The sequence below is a fragment of the Zootoca vivipara genome, chromosome 7, assembly GCF_963506605.1.
Source record: "Zootoca vivipara chromosome 7, rZooViv1.1, whole genome shotgun sequence".
NCBI lineage: Eukaryota > Metazoa > Chordata > Lepidosauria > Squamata > Lacertidae > Zootoca > Zootoca vivipara.
Window position 1 is genome coordinate 62,370,871 of NC_083282.1, and position 23,176 is coordinate 62,394,046.

At 43.5% G+C, this 23,176-nt stretch overlaps 2 protein-coding genes across 2 annotated transcripts in view; one reads left to right on the top strand and one right to left on the bottom strand.

The window, feature by feature from the left end:
• Positions 1 to 22,306, bottom strand: part of PTPN22 (protein tyrosine phosphatase non-receptor type 22) — a 60,721-nt gene extending 38,415 nt beyond the window's left edge. The window contains exons 1-2 of the mRNA XM_060277155.1: positions 22,193 to 22,306; positions 2,129 to 2,216 (exon numbers count right to left, since the gene is read on the bottom strand). Coding sequence (XP_060133138.1) covers positions 2,129 to 2,215 — 87 coding nt within the window. The 5' untranslated portion in view covers position 2,216; positions 22,193 to 22,306. The remainder of the gene's footprint in view (positions 1 to 2,128; positions 2,217 to 22,192) is intronic.
• Positions 6,535 to 13,372, top strand: LOC118088496 (CMRF35-like molecule 8). Its single transcript, XM_035122209.2, has 4 exons — positions 6,535 to 6,574; positions 7,956 to 8,288; positions 10,577 to 10,727; positions 13,273 to 13,372. Exons 1-4 carry the CDS (start codon positions 6,535 to 6,537, stop codon positions 13,370 to 13,372), a joined length of 624 nt encoding a protein of 207 aa, XP_034978100.2.
• Positions 22,307 to 23,176: the final 870 nt, after the last annotated feature.

A 23,176-nucleotide genomic window follows, 5' to 3' on the forward strand; every position in this document is an offset into this window, starting at 1 on the left:
ATGAAAAATAAAGTTCTTATCTGTGCAGGACATAGGTAAACTCACTTCTTCAGGGGACAGTTATGGCCACCAACTTTGGTGGCTTTAAAAAAAGATTAGGGAAATTCATAGTGGACAAAGCTCTCAATGGCTACTAGCCACAATGGCTATGTTCTACCTCTGCTGTTGCTGGAAATTGCAGGTCGGCAGAGTCCTATTGTACTCATGTCCTGCTTGCGGACGTCCCACAGGGATCTGGTCTGCTGCTGTGAGAACAGGTTGGTGGACTAGATGGACCATTGGTGTGATCCAGCAGGTGTAGTGCGTGGATATACAGAATAAAACTGCTTTAAACTGGACTGACATTCTAGGCAATGCAGATTTTTCAACTGAATTAAAAGGAAGAAATACAACCTCCTCCCCAAAAAACCCAAACACACAAATTAAAGTAACTTGAAGAAAAATCACTATCCTTAAACACTTTTCTTCCCTGATACCCCATGTAGGCTTTTGTATTCATAAAATACTCAGTCGCGCCAGAGTGACCGTCTTTCGGTCTGGCACTCTGGCATGAGGACTCGCGCCAGAGCACTGGACCAAAAAACAGGACATACCGGGATCCAAACAGAAGCTGGGATTGGCTTCTGTGATTCGGACACTTGGGGAGTATGCAATGTATCCTGCAACCCACCAAACACTTCCAGGTGGCTGTACATCCATTGCAGGGCACAGCAGTGGGGGACAAGCTGTCCTTCAAATAAATAATGCCTGCCACCATTCTTTCTTTCATTCATTCATTTAATAAAACACATACGGTATATTGCTTGTTTGTAACAAAACCTCTAAGAGTTTACCAAAGAAATATCAGTTTTAAAAACCCTCTTCTCATGGGAGGCCCTCTAATAAGCCTTGCTGGGTCAGGCTAAAGGCTTATCTCCCCAAATATCTCCCCAAATATCTATGGGAAGCCCCTGCTGCCATCACTCTATCCTGTGGCAGTGAATTTCATAGTTTAACGAAATCCAGAAGCCTCACTCCCTGACACTCCCCCCCCTCCAGTTTTAGCCAAAAATCATGCTTCCGCCACTCTGGGTAGTCTTCTAAACATAGATTCTAAAGATAGGACTGAGTCTCGATGCTGGCAACATTGGGTACCTTGCCCACACCACAGGTGGTCCACTGTGCACCCCCAGAGTACCCTGCTCTGCTCCACCTCCTTACTGTTCCTGCAGTTCACCTGCCCTCTTCAAGAACACAAGCAAGGAGGAGTAATTTCCAGAGAGGTAGCTGCATTAATTTGTTGCAGCAAACCAACGAAGAGTTATGACACCTTAAAGGTTGTCCCTTCAGCAGATACATGATTCTAAATTGGCAAGCATATATGTGCATGATTTGGGGAAAGGAGAAAATACTGAGGTCCAAGGGATATAAAATGGAAAAAGAATACAGACTCTGACAATTATATTAAAAGCTAATGCATAATATAAGGACCATTAAGAAAGCAGTGTTTCAGAGTATCTGAAGAAGTGTGCATGCACACGAAAGCTCATACCAATGACAAACTTAGTTGGTCTCTAAGGTGCTACTGGAAGGAATTTTTTATTTATTTATTTTTTGTTTCCATTAAGAAAGCAGTTTGTCATAGCACTGGGTGTCTTAGCATTGGATAGAGGAGGCAGATTTTGCTCCTGCCCTCTCCTCCTGGGCTCAAAGGGAATGTTGCCTATAGCATGGAGGTGGAAGCATTTTGCCCAAGGGCCCCCAAAACTTGGTGTCAACACTGGCTATGTGACCATCACAAAGGGAAAAGGGCCAGGATCCCCACTAGCCCCCATTGGCCACCTGTTTTTATCTCCCCATGTTAGTAGGAAATTAGCAGCAAATGATTTTGCAATCAAGCCAAAAGCGATAGTAATACAATCACAGAAGAAGAAATAGGAAGGACCCAGTTTTGAAACAGTAAAGCACGTAAGAGCCAAACAGTTAAATACCTTTGCACCTTCACTCCTTCAGTGCTGCTTCAACGGTGCAGCTAATTGTTTACAAGCTAGAAGACTCAACTATTGTTAAGCCGCACATTTTCCACAGTAGTTGAAGGTTTCCCCTTAGAATGAATTCAGACTGAGAAATATCGCTGCTGTTTACTTACCAAAAATTCTTTAGTCAACTCCTCTTTGTTGAGTTTTCTGCTTTGGGCTCTTTCCAGATTTTGCGTGATAATTTCTCTCTGATCCATTCTGTAAAACCAGGTGAAGTTGAACTGTTAGAGATAAAGATGGACATGACAAGGGCATGCTTCAGTGGAAACAACAACGAGCAGGGGAAGTTCCTGTCGAAGTCTGTGGTTTACTTACTTCATCACAAGACCTAAAGGAAATTAGTATGTGTGTAGCACCCACTGTGGGGAAATTAAAGAATTATTCCACGCTGGGCCCTAGTGCCTCCCTTTACAAGAATGAAATAATACATCATTCTTCAAAGAGAAAAGACATTCTACTTTGCTTGCATTGATTCTGTTGGACTTGCCTCTCAGATTAGATTCTTGAGAACCAGGTCATCCTTGGTCTGAAGCAATTTCCACTTGATGAACTGGAAAAATCTCCCTATAAAAATCAGCTCCAGAGAAGCTGCATCTGATCCCTGATAGAGGCCACCAATGGGATCAGTGTTCATTACCAAGGCTCTCTTCAACCACCACTTTGAAATATCTCTGTGTAGATAAGCAGCCTTCTCATTCATCTATCTCCCCCTGGAGAGGTGGCTTAGCTTCTAAAATGCATTAGTCACGCCTCAGCCCTAAACTTTGCCGGAAAACTCCAAAACATTCAGTCATCACCGCCCTTTCACACGGCCTGGGATGAACTTTGTGAAGCCGCGTCAGAATCAGACATTTATGTTAGAATGTTGAAGTTACACAGGGGTCAATGAATAAGAGACTAGCCAGTTCCTGGAATGCATGCTGTCTGAGTAATTGTGCTGTGAACATCCATACACTTTCCAGAATATCTTTATTCAATCACTGCTTTTGGAAAACTAACTAAAAACAGAATCCTGGTTATCCTTCCTACTTAACTCACAAAAATACTATGCAAGAAATGCAGAGCTTTTCCGCCAAAGGGGAACATGACCCCCAGCTGTTTATTGGCTTCCATATGTGGATGACTAATAATTGTGATTTCCCATGTGCTGTGGAGAAAATCAGATAGTCAAAATGGAATCTAAATAAGGAGAAGTTTATTCCCAACACCATTCACTGTTGATTTGAAATGATCCCAAGCATCAGCACTGAGTTCAAATTTTCATATTAAAATGGGAAACAACACCTCACCTGAATTTCCAATAACTGAAATAATAATACTGAAATGTATCCTGCAACCCACCAAACACTTCCAGGTGGCTGTACTGAAATTCCAATAACATTCTTGTCAGCAGTGAATTTAAGAAACCAAATATTTTGAATTCACCCGATGAAGGGCCAAATTTTTTGAATTCACCTGATGAAGGGCCAAAATACAAGGTGGCCCTTTGTTTTAACATAAATAATGCCCTTCCAGTTCACATGAGAAACAATATACATCAGTCACAACAGTAAGCAGATCCACACCATACATTTAAAGCACATCCAATGCACATACAAACCACATGACTTTCCCCCAAATATTCCTGGAAGCTAGGGAGGAGGTAGAAATTTGATTCAGGTTGCATTTAAAGGTGAATCTATTCAATTTGCACTTTTTGAAACAATATGAGAACCAAAACCCAGCCATTTTTTGAAAGTCACAGTTACCCAGATTTTTTAATGCAGTTCTCTGAAGGACCCTTAAACTACCTTTCAGGGCTGCACTGGGAAGATAAAATGAGCAGGTATTGCCATCCCGGGATTTTAGGTTAAAAATAAACTACTAATAAAAATTGGCAGTGCACTTTCGCTTGACACATGCCTCTGTTACTGGGAATATGGCTTCTAATCAAGTTAATAACTACAGTTTTCCTTTGCCAGATTTTGCATTTTATCCACTATAAGATAGATTGCTTTTAACTGCAGCTTACAAAGTGGATTTTCAGTGTGCACTTCTTATAGATATCTCATATAATCATAGAGTGGGAAGGGGCCCTGAGGACTATCTAGTTCAATCCCATGCAATGCAGGAACCTGCAACCTTGGTGTTATCAGCGCCAAGCTCTAACCAACTGAACAGTGAGCCCTCTCTGGAGCCAATAAAACCTTGCTATGTACAGGCCTTGCTTGCAGGAGCAGACCTCATGAAGCAAGAAAAAAAGTCTCCACAGAACTCAGATGCACAAGAAAAGGCCGAGGGGTTGACTGAGAGTCAAACCCGCCTTTACCGGTTGCTTTGAAACCAGGGCCAGCCCAAGACATTTTGTGGCCGGGGGCAAAGGACAAGACTATGCCCTCCTCTTACGCCACACACAGAATCTGGACTGCAGTTACTTCATCACTGGCCTCAGACAGTGTCCACCACAGGGGACTGCAGAGCTGGTCCTATTTGAAATAACTCGGTAGAAGGAAGGGGAGTGACTTTATGATGAGGCGTCAAGGTTACCTTGGGCAGCAGATTCTAAATGGAAGGCAGCTCTTTCAACTTTCATCTCTGCATATCACGAAACAAAGTTATAAATGAAGAGGGGAATGGTATAATTTTGATATGTTTCCCCCATTTACAGTGCAAAATGTCTAGGTCGGCCCTAATGTTTGACACTGAGGCATCTGCCTCAGGCAGCTGATACTGGGTGTTGTGAAAAGGGCAGCAAAATGTATTGGACCAGCCCTTCTAAGGATAGCTGTCTAGGAATAGTTAAAATCCAGGGTCAGAAAAGTCACTTATCCTGTTTCATTCTTTAGGGTTGCTAAAGAAACTATATACATGATACAACTGAGCCTAACTAGTAAGATGGGCCTCATATCAGGAAATGAATCCTGACAGGACAGGACCTGGTATTTTCCACAAGGGTAGGGTAGGCACATGTTTAAACAAGGCACTGCAACTGTGCCTTTAAAGTCAGATTGGCATGCAAACATTAGCAAGAGGTATTTCAGCACTTCGATGGGTTGGAGTGTACAGTAAGCATGAAAAAGGAGGAGGAGGAGGAGGAGGAGGAGGAGGAGGAGGAGGAGGAGGAGGAGGAGGAGTTTGGATTTGATACTGTTGTAAAATTTAAGCTGGTTCCTATGAACCCAGAGAAATGGATCCTGACCCAGGGAGAGCCCAAGGATCCAGGCAAGCAGGCACGATGTTGCCGCTGGCCGTAGAATGACAGAGACCAAACTAAGGCTGTCAAAAGCAAAGTACAGTTTATTAAAGAATTAAAAAACTGTTGCAACAGGGTTCCTCGCTCACGCAGCAGCACGGAGTGAAGAACCCAGAACAAAGGAAGGTTTACAGTTTTATAGGTTTTTCTGTACATGTTACACAATTGTATGAAAGGCGATAAATGGATTTGGGAGGAGGGCTATCCGGTGAGGACAAACAAGTTGATAGTCCTTGATGAGGAAAAACAAAAGGTGACAGTTCCTGGTGATAGTCCAGTTGATGCTTATGTATATTCTTTTATTGTTTCAGGCAACTCAGTTGGAGATGCGGCAGACGTCAGCGATATCAAAAATCTAAATAAAGTTGTTTTTCTTCCTTGAGCTTGTGTATTAGTGTCATTTTGTCGAAGACTGGCTAGGTGGCAGTGTGGGATAAGGAATGACAAGGTGGAAAGCGTAGAGAGTAAAAAGTCCATAGGATATATAGGAATTCATATAAATTTGTCCATAAACATATACTGAGCAACGGAATATACAAAGTTAATAGAAATGAAGCTTGCAGGAACGTTTTGTCTAGTGGATACAATATCAATTGAAAGGTATCAAAAGTTACACTTCAGGGCTGTTCTTCTGGGAGGGAGACGGAGACGCTTCGTCAGCAGCCAGAACGGGATTTTGTGTAACGATCGTGATAGCTGTCATTCCAGACATCCTGACTTGACTTTTGTTATGTGTGCCCCTCTAGGGTGTTGATAGCAGGGTTTATGATAATCGTGGAATGTTTACTAGGGTGGAGAGCATCCTGGGGCAAGTCTGGGGCAAGAAGGGATTATTCTTTCCCTTGGTTCAGGCAGTCTCCCCTTTGACCTGATTCCCGATGTCAGGTAAAAATATGGCTTCTGAGTGGGCAATGAGTGTGTCCCCTCTCTGTTCATTTCTGGACCCCTTAAACCTGGATTGTGTACCCCGATTCCTATTTCAATACCCTGCTTTATCACTACCCTAAGGAGTCTCAAAGCGGCTAATAATCTCCTTTTCCCTTTGTCCCCCACAACCAACACTCTGTGAGGTGTGTGAGGCTAAGAGTGAGGCTCTGTGGTTGGTGTTTCTGTGAATCATACTTCTGTGAATGATCAGGTATAATTACCGTAACTTCATCTGGTCAGAGTCAGAGGGGCCTTAGATGAGCAGCACAAGAGAGTTCTTACTTCCTAAAGCAAGAAAAAGTTATCATCAATGCCTGGATTCTTCTTGTACGGGTTTGTTCATAGACAGTGCGCAAGATGAATCGCTGCTTCATTCTTTGGATTTCTTTGTACGCGGGTAAGAAAAATGTTTTGGAACTGATCTTATCCAGGAAGTTTTTAATTTACTCTGATTTCCAGATGGATAGTCAATGCAGTCAACCAAATTATGAAAGGATATTAGGGGCACTGCAATCCTGAGCAAAGGAATATTGAACCGGTGGAATAGAAAAAAATGCCAGGGCTGGCTCGCCCATGAGGCCAGGTGAGGCTGTCACCTCAAGAAGGAGATCCGGACCAGAGGAATGTGCCCGTCCTGCTGCTGCTTCCTCTGCCACTGTGCCTGGGCCACTGCGACTGCCCCCCCCCCCAATGCTACGGTGCTCCTACCACTGTGCTTTCCCTGCCATGCCTGTGGTGTGGTGGCAGTAACACAGCAGAGAGGGTGCGTGGTGGTGCAGTGGCACAAGCAAGGGCACATTTGTGGTAGGGTGGGTGTGGATTGAGGGGGGCGGCATTTAGCTTTAAGCAACTTTCTGTTCCATTCTATCTTTTGATGATGTTTTTGAAGATACAATTTTTCAGCATATGAACCCCGAAATTTGGCATCTGCTCCAAACTTATGCCAAAGTGCTGCAACCGTTTTGCAGCATTTTATGGTGCAAACACCACATTCTGCAGAGCCCCCAAGCTGAGAAATTTATGCATCAAACTGGGGTTCATAGTTAACACTCCCCAAAAAATCCAACATTGCCCAATTTACTCCAAACCTCTGCCAAAGTTTTACAATGGCTTTGCTGTGTTTTGAAGCACAAACACCATGTTTTCCGGGGTCCGTCCCCCCCACCGGCAACAGAGTAATACTTTAAACCGGGATTTGGATTGAATTGGGCACTGTTATATTTTAAAGTCCATTCAATATCTGTCAAGGCCCATACTCGGAGCAGCTTCACAACATAAAAATGCAGAAGGAAAAATATATCTCTCACAGGTCAATATATTTTCCTTTTTTTCAATTTATAGAATGCAATTACAGTATGAAAATACAGAGCATTGCAAAATGGTTCTACTTCCAAAATCTGATTGTTCCACTCTACTGCTTACCCCAAGGGTGGGGAACCAATGGCCCTCCAGTTGTAGCTGGACTTTGATTCCAGACAGCCTGGCCTTTGGTCAAGAATGATGGTCGTTGTAGTCCAGCAGCAAGGACCACAGGTACCTGACCACCTAGGCTTTCCTAGGGGATATAATTGAGCAACCTTGAATGAGCAGGAAAAAATGGGACTCACACACCATAAATATTTTTTCAGTTTTTTCCTGTAAGGAGCAGTTAAGGAACATTTTAACACAAGAGGACTAATATATAGCTGCAGCAGAGAATGGAAGCTGATTCACGTTTAGTATGATGCAATTACCCAGGTACATTTTTGACATATCACCCCATGTTTTCCCCCCAACAGATTGTTTTACAGCATTCATTCAGAAAAATACAGAAGAGATAGCCACAGAGGGGACAAGCACAACAATAACTTGCTTCTATGATATGGAATACAGATTTGACAATAAATATTGGTGCCGAGGAAGTTCCCGAACATCTTGTGATATTTTAGGACAAACAAAGAAGTTTGCGAAGTGGAACCATAAAAGCAGATTGACACTCCTTGATAACAGCAAAGGGGTCTTTTGGGTGACAATGCACCAGCTGACAGAAGATGATTCAGGAACATATTGGTGTGGAATTGATAGGCCTTTTACTGACATAATGACTTCAGTGAAACTGAAGGTAAATAAAGGTAAGGTATCATATGAGTCTCATCACTACCTTTATTGTTATAATGCAAATAGAAATAAAGTTCTTGTTACCGGCTCTGATGGAGTAAGTCAGCCTCATAAATACAGCAACTACATAAAAGTTAGCAGGCTCCATTTTTTTTTCATGCTGGCCAAAGAGGAAGGGATGTCCTTTCCTCTGTGGTAAGCATTAAAGCCTGGTTGTTGTTGTCTTTTTTTTTTTAAAGGACTTCTACCAAGCAGACTGGTGGAGGAGGAACAAAATGGCAAAGTAATCTGTCCCCTCTCTGCAAGTATCCACCATTTCTGTGCTTGGTTGTAGACAAAGAAACTTTCCTTCCTCTACATTTGGAATTGAAACCAAGAGGGCTGGCAGAAAAAGGACAGAACAATGTATCCTTCCACTGTTAACCCTTCTCCCTTGCCAGCATAGAATTCCATGCACTCCTCTGCATAGAGCAGGGGTAGGCAATCTCAGGTACATGGGCCAGATGTGGCCCAATCACTTTCTCAATCCGGCCCACGGACAGTCCAGGAATCAGTGTGTTTTCACATGAGTAGAATGTGCGCTTTTATTTAAAATGCATCTCTGAGTTATTTGTGGGGCATAGGAATTCGTTCTTTTTTTCCCTTCAAAATATAGTCCGGCCCACCACATGGTCTGAGGGATGGTGGACCAGCCCACGGCTGCAAAAGGTTGCTGACCCCTGGCATAGAATTTCTAGGCACTTAGGGCTACCAGGAGGGTTGTTAAATACAGTACAAGGCTGGATTACTCAGTAGGCACCAGTCATGTTACATTAGGAAGGCCAAGAAAAGTATGCATAGATTCCCCCCAAAATTGGCATTCCAGTTACATATATAACTGGAGCAATTAGGGATTGCATAGAACTTCCCAGTAGTTTATGCACTTACAGTGCAATCTTATACAAGCAGTCTTCCTCTGTTCTCATTCATGCTGCTAATAGCAAGGTGTCACACACCTAACCTTACATCACACGAGTAAGGTATTCAGTTGCAAATCTCCATTTTGTGGGAGTTGTCTTTTGTTCTCAAGCAACCAAAGACAAATATGTGCAAATGAGTCTCTACTGGAGAAAACAGCCTCAGGCTGGAATACAAGCTAATGGAATCTGTGTGCAGAGAGAAAGACCTTTGATTTCAGATCTGTTTAGACTAATCTTATATTACTAAGAAGATGTACCTATGCTTGAATGAACACTTGATTTTATGCCACTATTTGGATGTAACATAATTTGCTTTTCATGTCTCTTTGAAGAAAGTTATGTTAGTAAAGCTTTGGAACCATATTTTGGTCCAGATAATTCTTATTCCAAGAGGAGTCAGTTTTTATTCATCATACCGCTTCAAGCTGTACAATATTAATATCTGCAATATGCTCAGTTTCAAAAAATCCAAGTTGTTGTTGGTTTTTTTAACTCAGTGGAATGGCTGTCATGCTGCTGTTCTGGCCTCTATTGATTGCTCTAGCCAATTCCTTCTCTATGGCATGTTATCCTATTGATTTTTTTTTATAAAAAAACAGCATGTTCTTTATAATTTTTCTTCCCTCCCACCCCCATTGCAATATGGGGAGGAGCAATCATGACCACTGAGGGGAGAGGATTTCCCACATGCCATGGTATTAATATAAACCACAGGTGCGGGTTTTGGGGGGGGTGAGGTGGGGCTGATGGCAGTTTTTGGTATTGTTTGGTTGCTGTCTGAGGCCCTGGACTATACTCACATCCCAGCTCTTATCAGGCCATGACGTGCAATCCAATGTCTTCCCCGGTCTACTCTAAGGTTACCAGATTTTTTTCAATGAATCCGGGGACACTTTTCAACTTCAATGGATTTTGTATAGGACTGATTTGTAAATCCAAGGATGGTCCCCGGGAAACGGGGGCTTGTCCTACTCTAGTCTGGCTTGTCCACTTTTGTTGCTGATGACAGACCACTGATAGAAGAACAGCGAGGTATCCGAGCTTCCATGCCTGCAATGGGGAGACTTGCCAGAACAAAAATCCTCTTCTGCCTGCCTCTCCCTAACAGTTACTGTAGAAAGATCCACTTTACCTTTTGGCCACTCTGATGCCAGTTCCAGAGATTCTAGGATCGCACCCTAAACCAAGAATTATTTTTCATTATTCATTGCTTGCACAGCTAATAACCATGAATCATTTCTGTAGTGTTTTTCAGTGTAAAGAGTGTGCTGCCTTTCTCATAGCACAAGCAATTTGCTCAGGACTGTAAATATAACAAATTATATTTCATTGCTATTGTTCAGCTCCTACAACACGTCACTATGTGCAAACCAGTCCTCCCTCCACTCTCTCATCTACAGCTGAGGTTACTACAGCTTTCCCAGATATTTCCGATTTTAATTTAAACACATCTCTGTCTTCCATTGCCACTTCTCATCATAACGTCACAGAAAGGTAAGTGCCATCTAATCAGAAGATTATATTTGGTAGCTAACTTTGCATAAACAGAATCCACATTTTGTTTCTAAATCAACCTTTTATTTCTGCTTTGGTGTGCATACTAGAAACAATGAGCCCCAGTTCATTATCTGCCACATTCCCAATAAAGGAGACAATGAAAAAATGTTGTACTTGCCAGTTTGGGGGTGGGTATACTCTGGTTGGGTTTGAACACAAAATTTGGTACGTTTCCTATGACTTAATCAGTGCATGTAGAATAACGTCTGACTATAATTAGCATAACTATTTATGTGTCTTGATCACCTCATTTGTCTCCTGAGAAATCTCTATGTGGGACAAGAAGCTACAGTTAGAACTGGATATGGAACAACTGATTGGTTCAAAATTGGGAAAGGAGTACGACAAGGCTGTATATTGTCTCCCTGCTTATTTAACTTATATGCAGAATTCATGCAAAAGGCTGGACTGGATGAATCCCAAACCGGAATTAAGATTGCCGGAAGAAATATCAACAACCTCGGATATGCTAATGACACAAACTTCATGGGAGACAGTGAGGAGGAATTAAAGAACCTTTTAATGAGGGTGAAAGAGGAAAGCGCAAAATATGGTCTGAAGCTCAGCATAAAAAAAAACCAAGATCATGGCCACTGGTCCCATCACCTCCTGGCAAATAGAAGGGGAAGAAATGGAGGCAGTGAGAGATTTTACTTTCTTGGGCTCCATGATCACTGCAGACGGTGGCCGCAGTCATGAAATTAAAAGACGCCTGCTTTTTGGGAGAAAAGCAATGACAACCCTAGACAGCATCTTAAAAAGCAGAGACATCACCTTGCCAACAAAGGTCTGTATAGTTAAAGCCAGCGCCGTCTTAAGCGCTCCCGGCGCCATGGTGTGCCGGATCCTCCAGCGCCCGCCGGATCCCTTCGGCGCCCTCCCGCCCCGTTCCGGCGCCCTCCCACCCCGTTCCCCAGCGCGGTGGGCGGGTGGGCGCCGCGCACCGCGCGGGTGCAACAGGCGCTGCTGCGCGGCAGGCGGGCGGGCAGGCGCAGCTGCGCGGCATACCGGTCGGCCAGCGGGTGGGCGCAGCTCGCGGCGCTCTCCTGGCGGGCCGGTGCCATGGTGCCCTGCGCCACCCAGCCTGTACGTAGGGCCGGGCCTAGTTAAAGCTATGGTTTTCCTAGTATTGTAGTGATGTATGGAAGTGAGAGCTGGACCATATAGAAGGCTGATCGCCAAAGAATTGATGCTTTTGAATTATGGTGCTGGAGGAGACTCTTGAGAGTCCCATGAACTGCAAGAAGATCAAACCTATCCATTCTGAAGGAAATCAGCCCTGAGTGCTCACTGGAAGGACAGATCCTGAAGCTGTGGCTCCAATACTTTGGCCACCTCATGAGAAGAGAAGACTCGCTGGAAAAGACCCTGATGTTGGGAAAGATGGAGGGTGCAAGGAGAAGGGGATGACAGAGGACGAGATGGTTGGACAGTGTTCTTGAAGCTAGGAACATGAGTTTGACCAAACTGCGGGAGGCAGTGCAAGACAGGAGTGCCTTGCATGCTCTGGTCCATGGGGTCACGAAGAGTCGGACACGACTAAATGACTAAACAACAATTTATGTGTCTTAAATGCATCACTTTTATGTGACTTCAAAGTATCACTTTCAAGGACTGGGAAGTTCAACCACCAACACCCACTTCCAAACCTTATCTATGATTAAAATAAAAAAATTCCTTCAGTAGCACCTTAAAGACCAACTAAGTTTTTATTTTGGTATGAGCTTTCGTGTGCATGCACACTTCTTCAGATACAGTGAAATGGAAGTTTCCAGGCACTTATGTAGAGAAGGGGTGGGGAGGGGTGGGGATGGGGAGGGGGGATCACTCAGAAGGGTGGTGGAGGGACCTGGTTTGAACAGAGATATCGGGTTCTTATCTCATTATACATGATAAGCGATCTTCAGCCATCTCAACCCTTGCTTTTTCATGCAAAACCATTTGCAGTCGTTTGCGGTCATCAACAGCTATCAGTCAGTCAATCACCCATTTCCACCACCCTTCTGAGTGATCCCCCCTCCCCATCCCCACCCCTCCCCACCCCTTCTCTACATAAGTGCCTGGAAACTTCCATTTCACTGTATCTGAAGAAGTGTGCATGCACTTTTATTTTACTTCGATCCAGACCAACACGGCTACCTACCTGTAACCTTATCTATGATTGCTATTGCTTTCTTGCTGGAGGCTAAAACTAGCATTTAACACCTTTTGTTCTGCAGCAATCAATTGTGGGGGTGAGGGGTCCACAGTTAAGGCATAACTACAATTTCCCTTTGGTGCCAAGATGTATACAAATGGCCGGGTGGTGGTGTATATCATCACCAGGAGAGTAAAAGCTTGTCTTTCCCCATCACAAGATACAGGGCTCATAATGGTTAAATTTCCTTTAGTTGAGATATGACTCCAGTTTGTAATTTATTTTCTTGCAAAATCAGTAAGAGCAGTTGTTTAGGATTTCACTCCCTTTCCTCCTCTGTTTTAGAAACTGGAATTATAGCCCATGGGGTATTCTACGCTGGGTGTTCATGGTTCTTCTCATGGCTTCTTTCATTCTGATTCATTGGAACATCATATCTATATAATGTAAGAGTGTGCTTATTGTCAACTATTACCCTGAGGGTTATTACAGTCTATTTAAGAGCATATTGGATTTATTAGTGAAAATCTTTGGCCCAGGAAAGCAAAGAACTGTAGAGGAGGAAGCTGTAGAGGAGAACCACTTTCCAAAGCCCAGTGGGCTAAAGAGGCTTCATCGTGGGTCACCGGGTGGGGGGCTTAGGTCTCACGTGCCAGAACATCTCAGACCACCCCAGGAGAAAGGAATTTTCCCCTGCCTAATCATCACCAAAAGCAGAATCCTTTATACTAATCACCCATAACCAATTCAGCCTTATTGTTGAGATTAGAATGCAGAGAGCAGTAATGGCATGAACAAGTTAAGGAGGTACTGTATCAAATTTCGGAGATATTAAATTTAGTAAAACACCCTAAAGTGAGCTATTCTCCATGCTATAGTGGCACTAAATGAAACTGAGGGGAAATGCCCTACTGTTTTATACAGCAGGGATTGCAAACCTGTGGTTCTCCATAAGTTGTTGGCCTACAGGTTGCATCATTTCTGACCATTGACGTTGCTGATTGGGGCTGGTAAGGAACTGGAATCCAACATCATCTTAAGGAACCACAGGTTCCATAGCCCTGTTACAAACCCTGTTTCTCCGAAAATAAGATGTATCTAAAATAAGCCATAGCAGGATTTTTAAGCATTCAAGGAATATAAGCCATACCCCAAAAATGAGCCATAGTGATAGGCAGTTTAACCTTGTAGGTTAAACTGTACCATACATAATAAAAAAATAAGACACCCCCTGAAAATAAGCCATAGTGGTTTTTTTAGGAAAAATAAATATAAGACGGTGTCTTATTTTCGGAGAAACACGGAAGGATGGCCAGAGTGGGCAAGTATAAAATTATGTTGGTTGACCCCTCCCTTTTTTGTCTTTTAAAGTGCTTTAAAAAAGGTAAAGGTACCCCTGACCATTAGGTCCAGTCGCGGACAACTCTGGGGTTGCGGCGCTCATCTCGCTCTGTAGGCCAAGGGAGCCAGCGTTTGTCCGCAAACAGCTTCTGGGTCATGTGGCCAGCATGACTAAGCCGCTTCTGGCGAACCAGAGCAGCGCAGGGAAGCGCTGTTTACCTTCCTGCCAGAGTTGTACCTATTTGTTTACTTGCACTTTGACGTGCTTTCGAACTGCTAGGTTGGCAGGAGCTGGGACAACGGAAGCTCACCCCATCATGGGGATTCGGCCGCCAACCTTCTGATCGGCAAGCCCTAGGCTCTGTGGTTTAGACCACAGTGCCACCCGTGCCACCTTAAAGTGCTTTACAAAGCTTAAAAAACAAAACAAAACTAGGCTTATTTTTGCAGATGGCAAAATGAGATACAGTAGTACCTCTACTTACGAATAACTCTACTTACAAATGTTTCTACTTACGAACGGAGCTCCGTCCGCCATCTTGAATGCGGTTTAGATAGGATTTTTTCAACTTACGAATTTTTTCTCCCAATGCATTCCTATGGGATTTGACTTACAAATTTTTTCGACTTACGGATGTGCGTTTGGAACACATTAAATTCGTAAGTAGAGGTAACACTGTACACCTAGAGAGTTGAGCTGAAATATGTGGCCCAATTTTCCAAGTGTTCAAAGCAAAACTATATAGTTATCACAGGAACATACAATCAGTTAATCCAAGCCAATGAAAGATGGAATGTTGTGCACAAGTGTGGTCACATGAGTGACTTTGGGCATCACGGAAGGCTCACAACACCTACCGGTAGACACCATCATTTTATTTTATTTGGTGTTTTAAATTAAAACAAAGCAAAATAAAGGCAGGTCGTGTGCAATTCTAGTGCAGGAAAGTTTACCAGCTCCATTTCTCTTAGAGTAGTAAAGCAGAGCTAGGCATATTTTATTAAAAGTGATATATTAGGGATTATTTTGTCCTCTTCTGTTTTCAAGGTTCTCCTAAAATAAAAAAGAAGGTATTAATTGGAAAAATGAAGAAAAATGAGCAAATGGAAATAAAAGTTCTAGCTTAGAAGCACCTTGTAAAGATCCCATCACACAGAGACAAGGCTCGAGATAAATACTGGAAGTAACGGAGGCATACAGACAAAATGAGGGGTGTGTGCCTGTGACGTTTGAGCAGATCCATTCCTGATTCAGAACAGAATGGTCTAAGCACAGCTTGCTCCATCCCAAGATTTATGGAAATTCTGGTAGCAGGGACTCCTGTGAGCAGGGAAAGTACTCTACAATAAGCTACTGATTTAGCAAACATCGTCTCTATCTATGTTCTGTGCCCCCGGCCTCTAAACTCAACAGCACCCATGCATTGGGGGGCTGCACCCTCTTCTTTTTAGGAATAGGATATCTCCATATATCAGACAGAGAAGGAGCAGCTGCTTCCCCTCCTCCCAGCTCCAACGGCCAATTGCCCTGCAATTACACCCTGTTACCATCCATCAGCTGTGTCTCTGCCTGTTGTTCTATTCTGTTGCAGGGGCAGATTTTCATAAAATAGCACCCTGAGCAAGGACAAAATTTGGTGGCACCCCATAATATTGATTTTCACAATAATTCCTTTTGGCACAGCTGCTTTTAAATGGATCTTCTCAGTATGCACCCCTATAAATATATTATTATTACTATTGTTATTAATGTTATTTTTTTGCCCCCTCAGCTCAGCACCCTGTGCAGGAGAACCACCCACACTGCCCTAAATTTGGCGCTGCTCTATTGCAAACTATTGCCATCTTATGCTCTGGTAATCTCTAGGATAGATTACATTGATCCTGGCCTGAATGCACTAGCAGCCTATCAGTTTCCAGGTCTAGTTCAAAGTGCTGGATTTGACCTATAAAGCCTTAAATGGATCAAGACCACAACACCTCAAGGACCGCCTCTTTCCATATGAACTGACCTGAACCCTGCAATCATCCTCTGAGGCCCTTCTTCATGTGCCTCCTCCATGAGACGGCTGCAGGGTGGTAACACTAAGTCGGGCCTTTTCTGTGGTGGCTCCCCATTTTGTGGAAGGCTCTCCCCAAGGAGGTTTGACTGGCGCCTTCATTACACAGCTTTAGGCTCCAGATGAAAACATTTCTCTTCAACCAGGCATGCGGCTGATTTAACATTCTACGTCCTTTTAAATGTGGGGGTGGGTGGGTTATTGGTTGGGTTTTTTTTGTTTTGTTTTGGGGGATGTATTTTGTGTTTTCATTTTGTATTTTTATGTTGTGAACTGCCCTGTGATCTTCGGGTGAAGAGCACTATTTTAATAAATAAAAATACTGTAAATAAATTGTAAGTTGTAGGGTTGCCAGGTCAAGAGCATCCCAGACCCTAAGATTTCAGGGCCCAAACCTGAGACCTAGAGGTGACCCCAGGTGATGTCATGGAGGCAGCCCTTAGTTATTCTTCTTTCTCACTGAGCCCTGGAGACAGAGGAGAGCAGACCACCCCCTTAGAATGTATGCAGTAATTTGCAGCCAGCTCTAGCTGGACTGAAGCTTACAAGCTACATGCACAGTCTTCTTCATTATTATTATTTTTAAGGCACCCTCACCCACCTGGGGATTGAAACCTTTCCCTCTGCCACCTGGAGGGGACCAGGCAAACCTGGAGATTTTAGGTCAGCCCTGGTGCCCTGTTAATCCTTGTAAACTGCCTTAAAGATTTTCTGATTGAAAGGCAGGAAATAAATCTTGAAAACAAACTAAAGCATCGCTGTATTGAGAAAGTGTTGGGAGTTTTTACACTTCACTGGGTGAACTGCTGAATGGAGATGGTTGAACTGGGTACCCAAATGCTAACTTAACTCACCCAGCCTCCTTGCCTTTCAATATAGCGTCTCACTTCCGGAGCTGCATCGATTGCCTCTGTGAATAAGCGCGGTTGGGCTACACTATGAGCCTTCTTTGCAATGTATCTAAACAACTTTACAGCGACAATTAGGAAAGCTCTTTCATATTCCAGCTCAGGATTCTGAATTGTCCAGGTCTTGCTGAGAGTCTCAACGTTTTCTTTGAATTTCCTTCCCTGTAAACAGAGAATGGAAATTTCTAACATACACACAAGACTACAAAATAAAGGGCCAGTACACTGGGGAGGCAGCTCTAATGTGCAACACGCACGCACACACACACACACGCACACACACACACACACACACACACACACACACTTAGGCGAGCCAGCTTGCCCCCACGATTAAGGGGGCCAGCATGCAAGACATAATCACATCACACGTGTGTAATACATGCACACCGTGCAGCATGCACAAGTGACATGAGCACGCCATGCAGCGTGCAGATGTTGGGGTGGAAAATTGGGGGGGTGAATGGGGACACACGCTCCATGTTGATATATGTTACTGTATCTTTAAGATGAATAGAATCTTAAGAACAAGGCTCTCAGCTACTTATTCAGGTAGAGAATGTCAAGTTCACTGGGTGGCTGTTGTACATATATGGGTGCCTACTTTTTAATATGATATCTTTTCTAAATTACTTCTGTGTTCTGCAAGACCTCACCAGAAATAGATGCCAATGCCAGCATCAGGATGGGGTGCCTGCGGGAGAGCCACCTTGGGGGCTTCTGCCACCTGAGGTGGCAGCTTCACCCTGCCTAATGGCTGGGCCGGCCCTGTACATGGAAGCTGTTTTATTCAGAGCAGGGAAGTTCCCTATGAGCAGAGATTGAGGTGGTGTTTTTTTGTTGGAGAGGTAGGAAGGTATATTACCTCTGCCTCTATGACCTCCCGCGCTGGTCTCTCCAAGTCTGCATTAAACTGATCTCCTAGGCGCCTCAGGGTATCGGCAATAGGAGCTGGGTCAAAAGAGCTTGCAGCTCTATGTTCAGCTTGGAAGAAAGTAAACAGAGACTTATGTTTTAAGTCCTAGTAACGTTTTAGTAATATTAATTATATCTAGGCATAACCCAGACAGCTTTAGGCACTGTCTGGAGAGGGCTACACAAAACTGCTATCCCAAAGAACACACAATGAAAAAGGCAAGACTACACACAGAACAGAGGAGGAAAGAGAACAGAGCAAGCATGGAAGGTGAGGTGGAGAGGCTGGAAAAGGTTTGTTTTATTTTACATGTATTAGAGAGAAATTCCCACTCAACCTGCAGCTGTCCAGCCCATATATCTTTAGTCATCACACCTCGCTTTGATATTCTGGCAGGGATGCAGCAGGCTGTTAGGAAACATTAACTCCTGCATCTCCAAGCAGACACCAACTTCCTCTCCTCTTGTAACGGGAGTGGGTTCACTCCCTCCACCCTCACCCCCCAAACTCAGATGTCCACCAGCTGGCACCAAATACAAAAGAAGGGCAAACATATACTGAGAATTAAGGGATAAGGCACCTCTAAAGGTATGTCGCCCCACAAAATAGCTTTCGGGATTAGAATTCAGGTCATAGTCCCAACACACAAAAATCCATTTACTGTTTTCCCCTCTTTGTTTCAGCAAACTGATTGGAGTGGTGTATGTGTTGTTCTACTGTTATACAGTTCAGTGTCAGAAACCCTTGGTGATCTGCTCCAAACCACCCAGAGACCTATTACCTACCTTTTGCCCACCCAGTTTTACAATGCTGTTCCCAAATAATAATAAAAATCCCTAAAGCCTAGAGGGACAATGAACGCTTGTATGTTGCAGCTTCTCCTTAAGTGCACATTAGTTTGCTACTGTGTGATTTGCGTGACAGTGACTTCTTCTGGTCCAGCCTTAGCCATGCTGTCATGAGAATCCCAAGGCAAAAGGCTCCCTCTTCTTGTAGACCAGACCACACAAGGGTATGCGCATGCTCTGGCCCTTATGACACCAAGGACCGTCATCCTTGGTGCAGAGAACTCCAGAAGGCCCCTAAACAAGCATGGTGGCATAGCTATCCTTTCCCTCCTCCTTCGTCAGGCATTATTTCCCAAGTATTTTAGAGTTGTCTCCCTCTTGACTTTGCCTTTCACTTTCCTGTTTAGCAATCTTCTCATTTGGGGAAGCTTCCTCTTCTGAAATCAGATGCGACCATGTCAGATTTTATTTGCAACTGGCCATTTACAACATACGGCTACGTACATAACATAGCTAAGCTGGTAGAGCATGACACTCTTAATATTGGGGTCACGAGTTCAAACCCCACACTGGGCAAAAGATTCCTGCATTGTAGGGGGTTGTAGAAGACGACCCTCGTGGTCCCTTCCAACTCTACAATTCTATGAATGTCTTCTTTGAATTTTTATTTAATAGCACTATAATAACTGCTCCCAAATGGCTCAACTATTATATCCTGTACCAGGTCCTGGGAACCAATCAAGATTAGGTCCACCATCACCACACCTCCTGACGGTTCCATCATCAATAAGGCATCAAGGAATTTAATGTATCTGTCGTGACTTAACATATATGTGGCCAGTCTCTGCGAGGGTAGTTTAAGTCGCCCATTGCTACATTTCCCCTTTCGGGTGCTTCCTTGACTTCATTCTTCATCTCAAGATCTTCCTGTGCATTTCGATCAGGAGGGGTGATACCACATCGCCTATACTGTACTAAAATACTCCTGCATTCCAGTGAGCCTAAAGGCCTTGCCTTACATGGCAATTTCAGAGCCAGTATGGAATATTGAGCAGGGTGCTGAAGCAGGGATTGGGGAGACCCAGGTTCAATTTTCCACTAGCTGACTTTGGGACACCTGCCATTTCTCAACCCAACCCTACCTCATAGCATTGCTGTGAGGATGAAATTTGGAGGATGAGGGAGCCATGTTTACTGCCTTGAGCTCTTCAGAAGAGAGATATAAACTGAATAAGTGAACTGCCAGTGCCCAGCTTGGGCTGACTGTCCTGCTATGTCCAAATACACTGAGTGTTAGTATTTAGAACTGTGCTAAGCTTTAGAGTGACAAAGAGCATGTTCAGACAAAACTCTCTGCTTCGCAGGAAGTTTTGTGTGAAAACTGAATTTGTGCTCCTCTGGTAGCATCAGCTTACTTTGTGCTATGTTACTTCAGAAGGTGGTTCCTAAAAAAATGATATGTACATTACCCTGAAAGTGTGAGATCTGCCTTTGACTTTGCTGGGCTTCATCTCTTGTCTCACTGGTAGCACTGGCAAACAGGGAAGGACATGGGCCTGGCGAAAGACATGGCAATTGTAACTTTCTATGCTACCAACGCCTTTCCTTTTTGGATTGCTCATAATAAAGTAATAAGCAACCATGACAACCGCCCAACTCACTTGTTGTCATCTTTGCAGTCATTACACAGAAGAGCAAGATATGAAATGATCTTGCATTTGCACATAGGTTTTGACTGCATTTCAAGGAGAAACAGCCTTGGACAGTTTCCAACTTGGGGAGTGCTAAAGATTGCCTTCTCCTAACAGGTTTTAATTGCCTGCAAAACACTTGAATTACATCCTGTCATGGGTTAATTATAGCGCCATCCTCTGCTGAAAGTGGGAAAATATCAGAGGAAGCAGAAAAGCAGGCAGACTTCCTTAGCCAGCTTTCTGGCGACAGATCCAGGAAGAGTCTTCTGCAAGAATCTGCTTTCAGTGACAGGTTATAAATGTTTGTGAGTGTGTTTTCCTCACCCCACCCCAATTCACAAGCCTTCATTTTGCCTATTGTAAAATATGCTAACATGTGCTCTTCTGCACCTGCTGAGAATATATTGTATTTTTCCGTGTATAACTTGCCCCCGTGTATAACACACACCCTATTTGGGGGGACTCCAAATTACGAAATTGGGGGGCAGAGGGAGATTGCCCAGAGTTGTTCAGCTTTTGGGTGGGGGATGGCCCAGAGTTGTGGAACTTTTTAAATCGGGGATTGCCGAAAATAGCTCACCCGCCCAATTGCCGCAGCGACAGCCAATCAACACCAGCCCTTTCCGCAGCCACCAATAACACTCCCAATTGCCGCTGACAGTCTCCTGCTCACAGCAACCAATCCCATGCCGCCCCAATGCACTATCCGTGTACAAGACGGCACCCAATTTTTAACATAATTTTTAGATTTAAAAAAACCTCGTCTTATACACGGAAAAGTACGGTATATGCATTGATAAACACACAATTAATTGGGGGGATTGTAATGCAGGCTGGGTAATAATTGAAGGGATAAGGACATGTACATACCACCCCATCATAGACTATCCACTACTGTGGATGGGAAACATTGGTTTAGAACTCAGAGGCATTTTTTAAAAAACTACTTCTCTGTGAATACCCCTGCCTAATTGCACACATGGGAAAATTGAATGTCAGTTACCTGCGTGAAATAGCTCCCCCCCCCAACATATGGGCACAGACAATTTTTAAGGTGCTCAGAAAATCCTTCTGTAATGAAGAACAAGGAATAAATACTATAAACAAACTTCAGTGTTAACTATTGACTTAATATCAAACTGCTACCACAGCAATGTGAAACCAACCCTCATTCGTAACAGACATTCTGAAGGCAGCCCAGTTTAGGGAAGCTTTTAATGTTTAACAGACTATTGTATTTTAATATTCTGTTGGAAGCTGCCTAGAATGGCTGGGGAAACCCCGCCAGATGGGTGGGGTATAGATATTATTATTATTATTATTAGTAGTAGTAGTAGTAGTAGTAATAGTAGTTGTATTATGGCAGCAAGGCAACAAACTCTTATTGTACCCGCAAGTGTTAGCAGACTATTAACCAGCTAAAAGTTTTATACCAAGCCTCTTCGCCTGCCTCTTCGCTTGCATGCAATTTTAATCGGCAGTTCCTGGTTACACAGCTCTAGAAGAGGGAGGAAGTGGTTAGAAACCTTCATACTTCTCCACGAACAAATAATCTTACCTTCACCACACACACTTAGGACACGAAATTCTGTTTCCGATTTTTGCCCTGGGAAGTCAGCAAGCAATGCTTCTGCAATCTGCTCCACCTGTTCCTCAAAAGTCATTAAGTCCTTCATGTTAGCTGTTCTCTATTCCAAACACAAGTTGCTGCCACGGCTTTCCACCAGTTGTGCTTCCTATGGCTGCACAAGTTCAAGTTTGTAGTAGCACCCAGCCTCCTTTCAGGCCAGAATATATGAATATATGAATTTATGAATATATGAATTTAAAGCTAGATCCTCCTCAGACCAGGCTACCATTACAAGAGGAAGCTTGTTCTTGTGTTGCAACTGCAGCTACACCCATATCTTTATTAGCATAGCTATCTACTTTAAACAGTAAGTGTCACCACAAGGAAGTAATGAGGGAACAAAGTCTAGTACAGCTTTCTCTTCCTCCTTTCCAGAAGCTCAGTCAAATTCTTGTTACACGTAGGTAGCCATGTTGGTCTGTCATAGTCGAAACAAAATAAAAAAATTCCTTCCAGTAGCACCTTAGAGACCAACTAAGTTTGTCATTGGTATGAGCTTTCGTGTGCATGCACACTTCTTCAGATACACAAATTCTTGTAAGAGCAACTATACGGTAGTTATGTGCATGGCAACTATGTATTAGCTTCTCACATTCTGTTCATTATAGTATTTTTTACTTGTTTCCTGCAAAACAAATAAATATTTCCTAGATAGAATTGTGACGGGTATAGGGCTCCGTTGAGTTGTTTATGACTCAATTAGGAGCCTCTGATTATCGCCCGGCGCGCTTCCTCTCAGCTTCTCTGCTTACGTAGAACCGGGCTGGCAGTAAAACACACACACAGCAGAGTTCGTCTTCTCACACAGCGAAAGCTTGTATAGCCGTTGGATAAAAAGCCTCTTAAGAACACACAGAGTCCAAAGTGTTCTTAATAACTACTTAAGTTTATTCTAGAGAGAAAAATAACAAA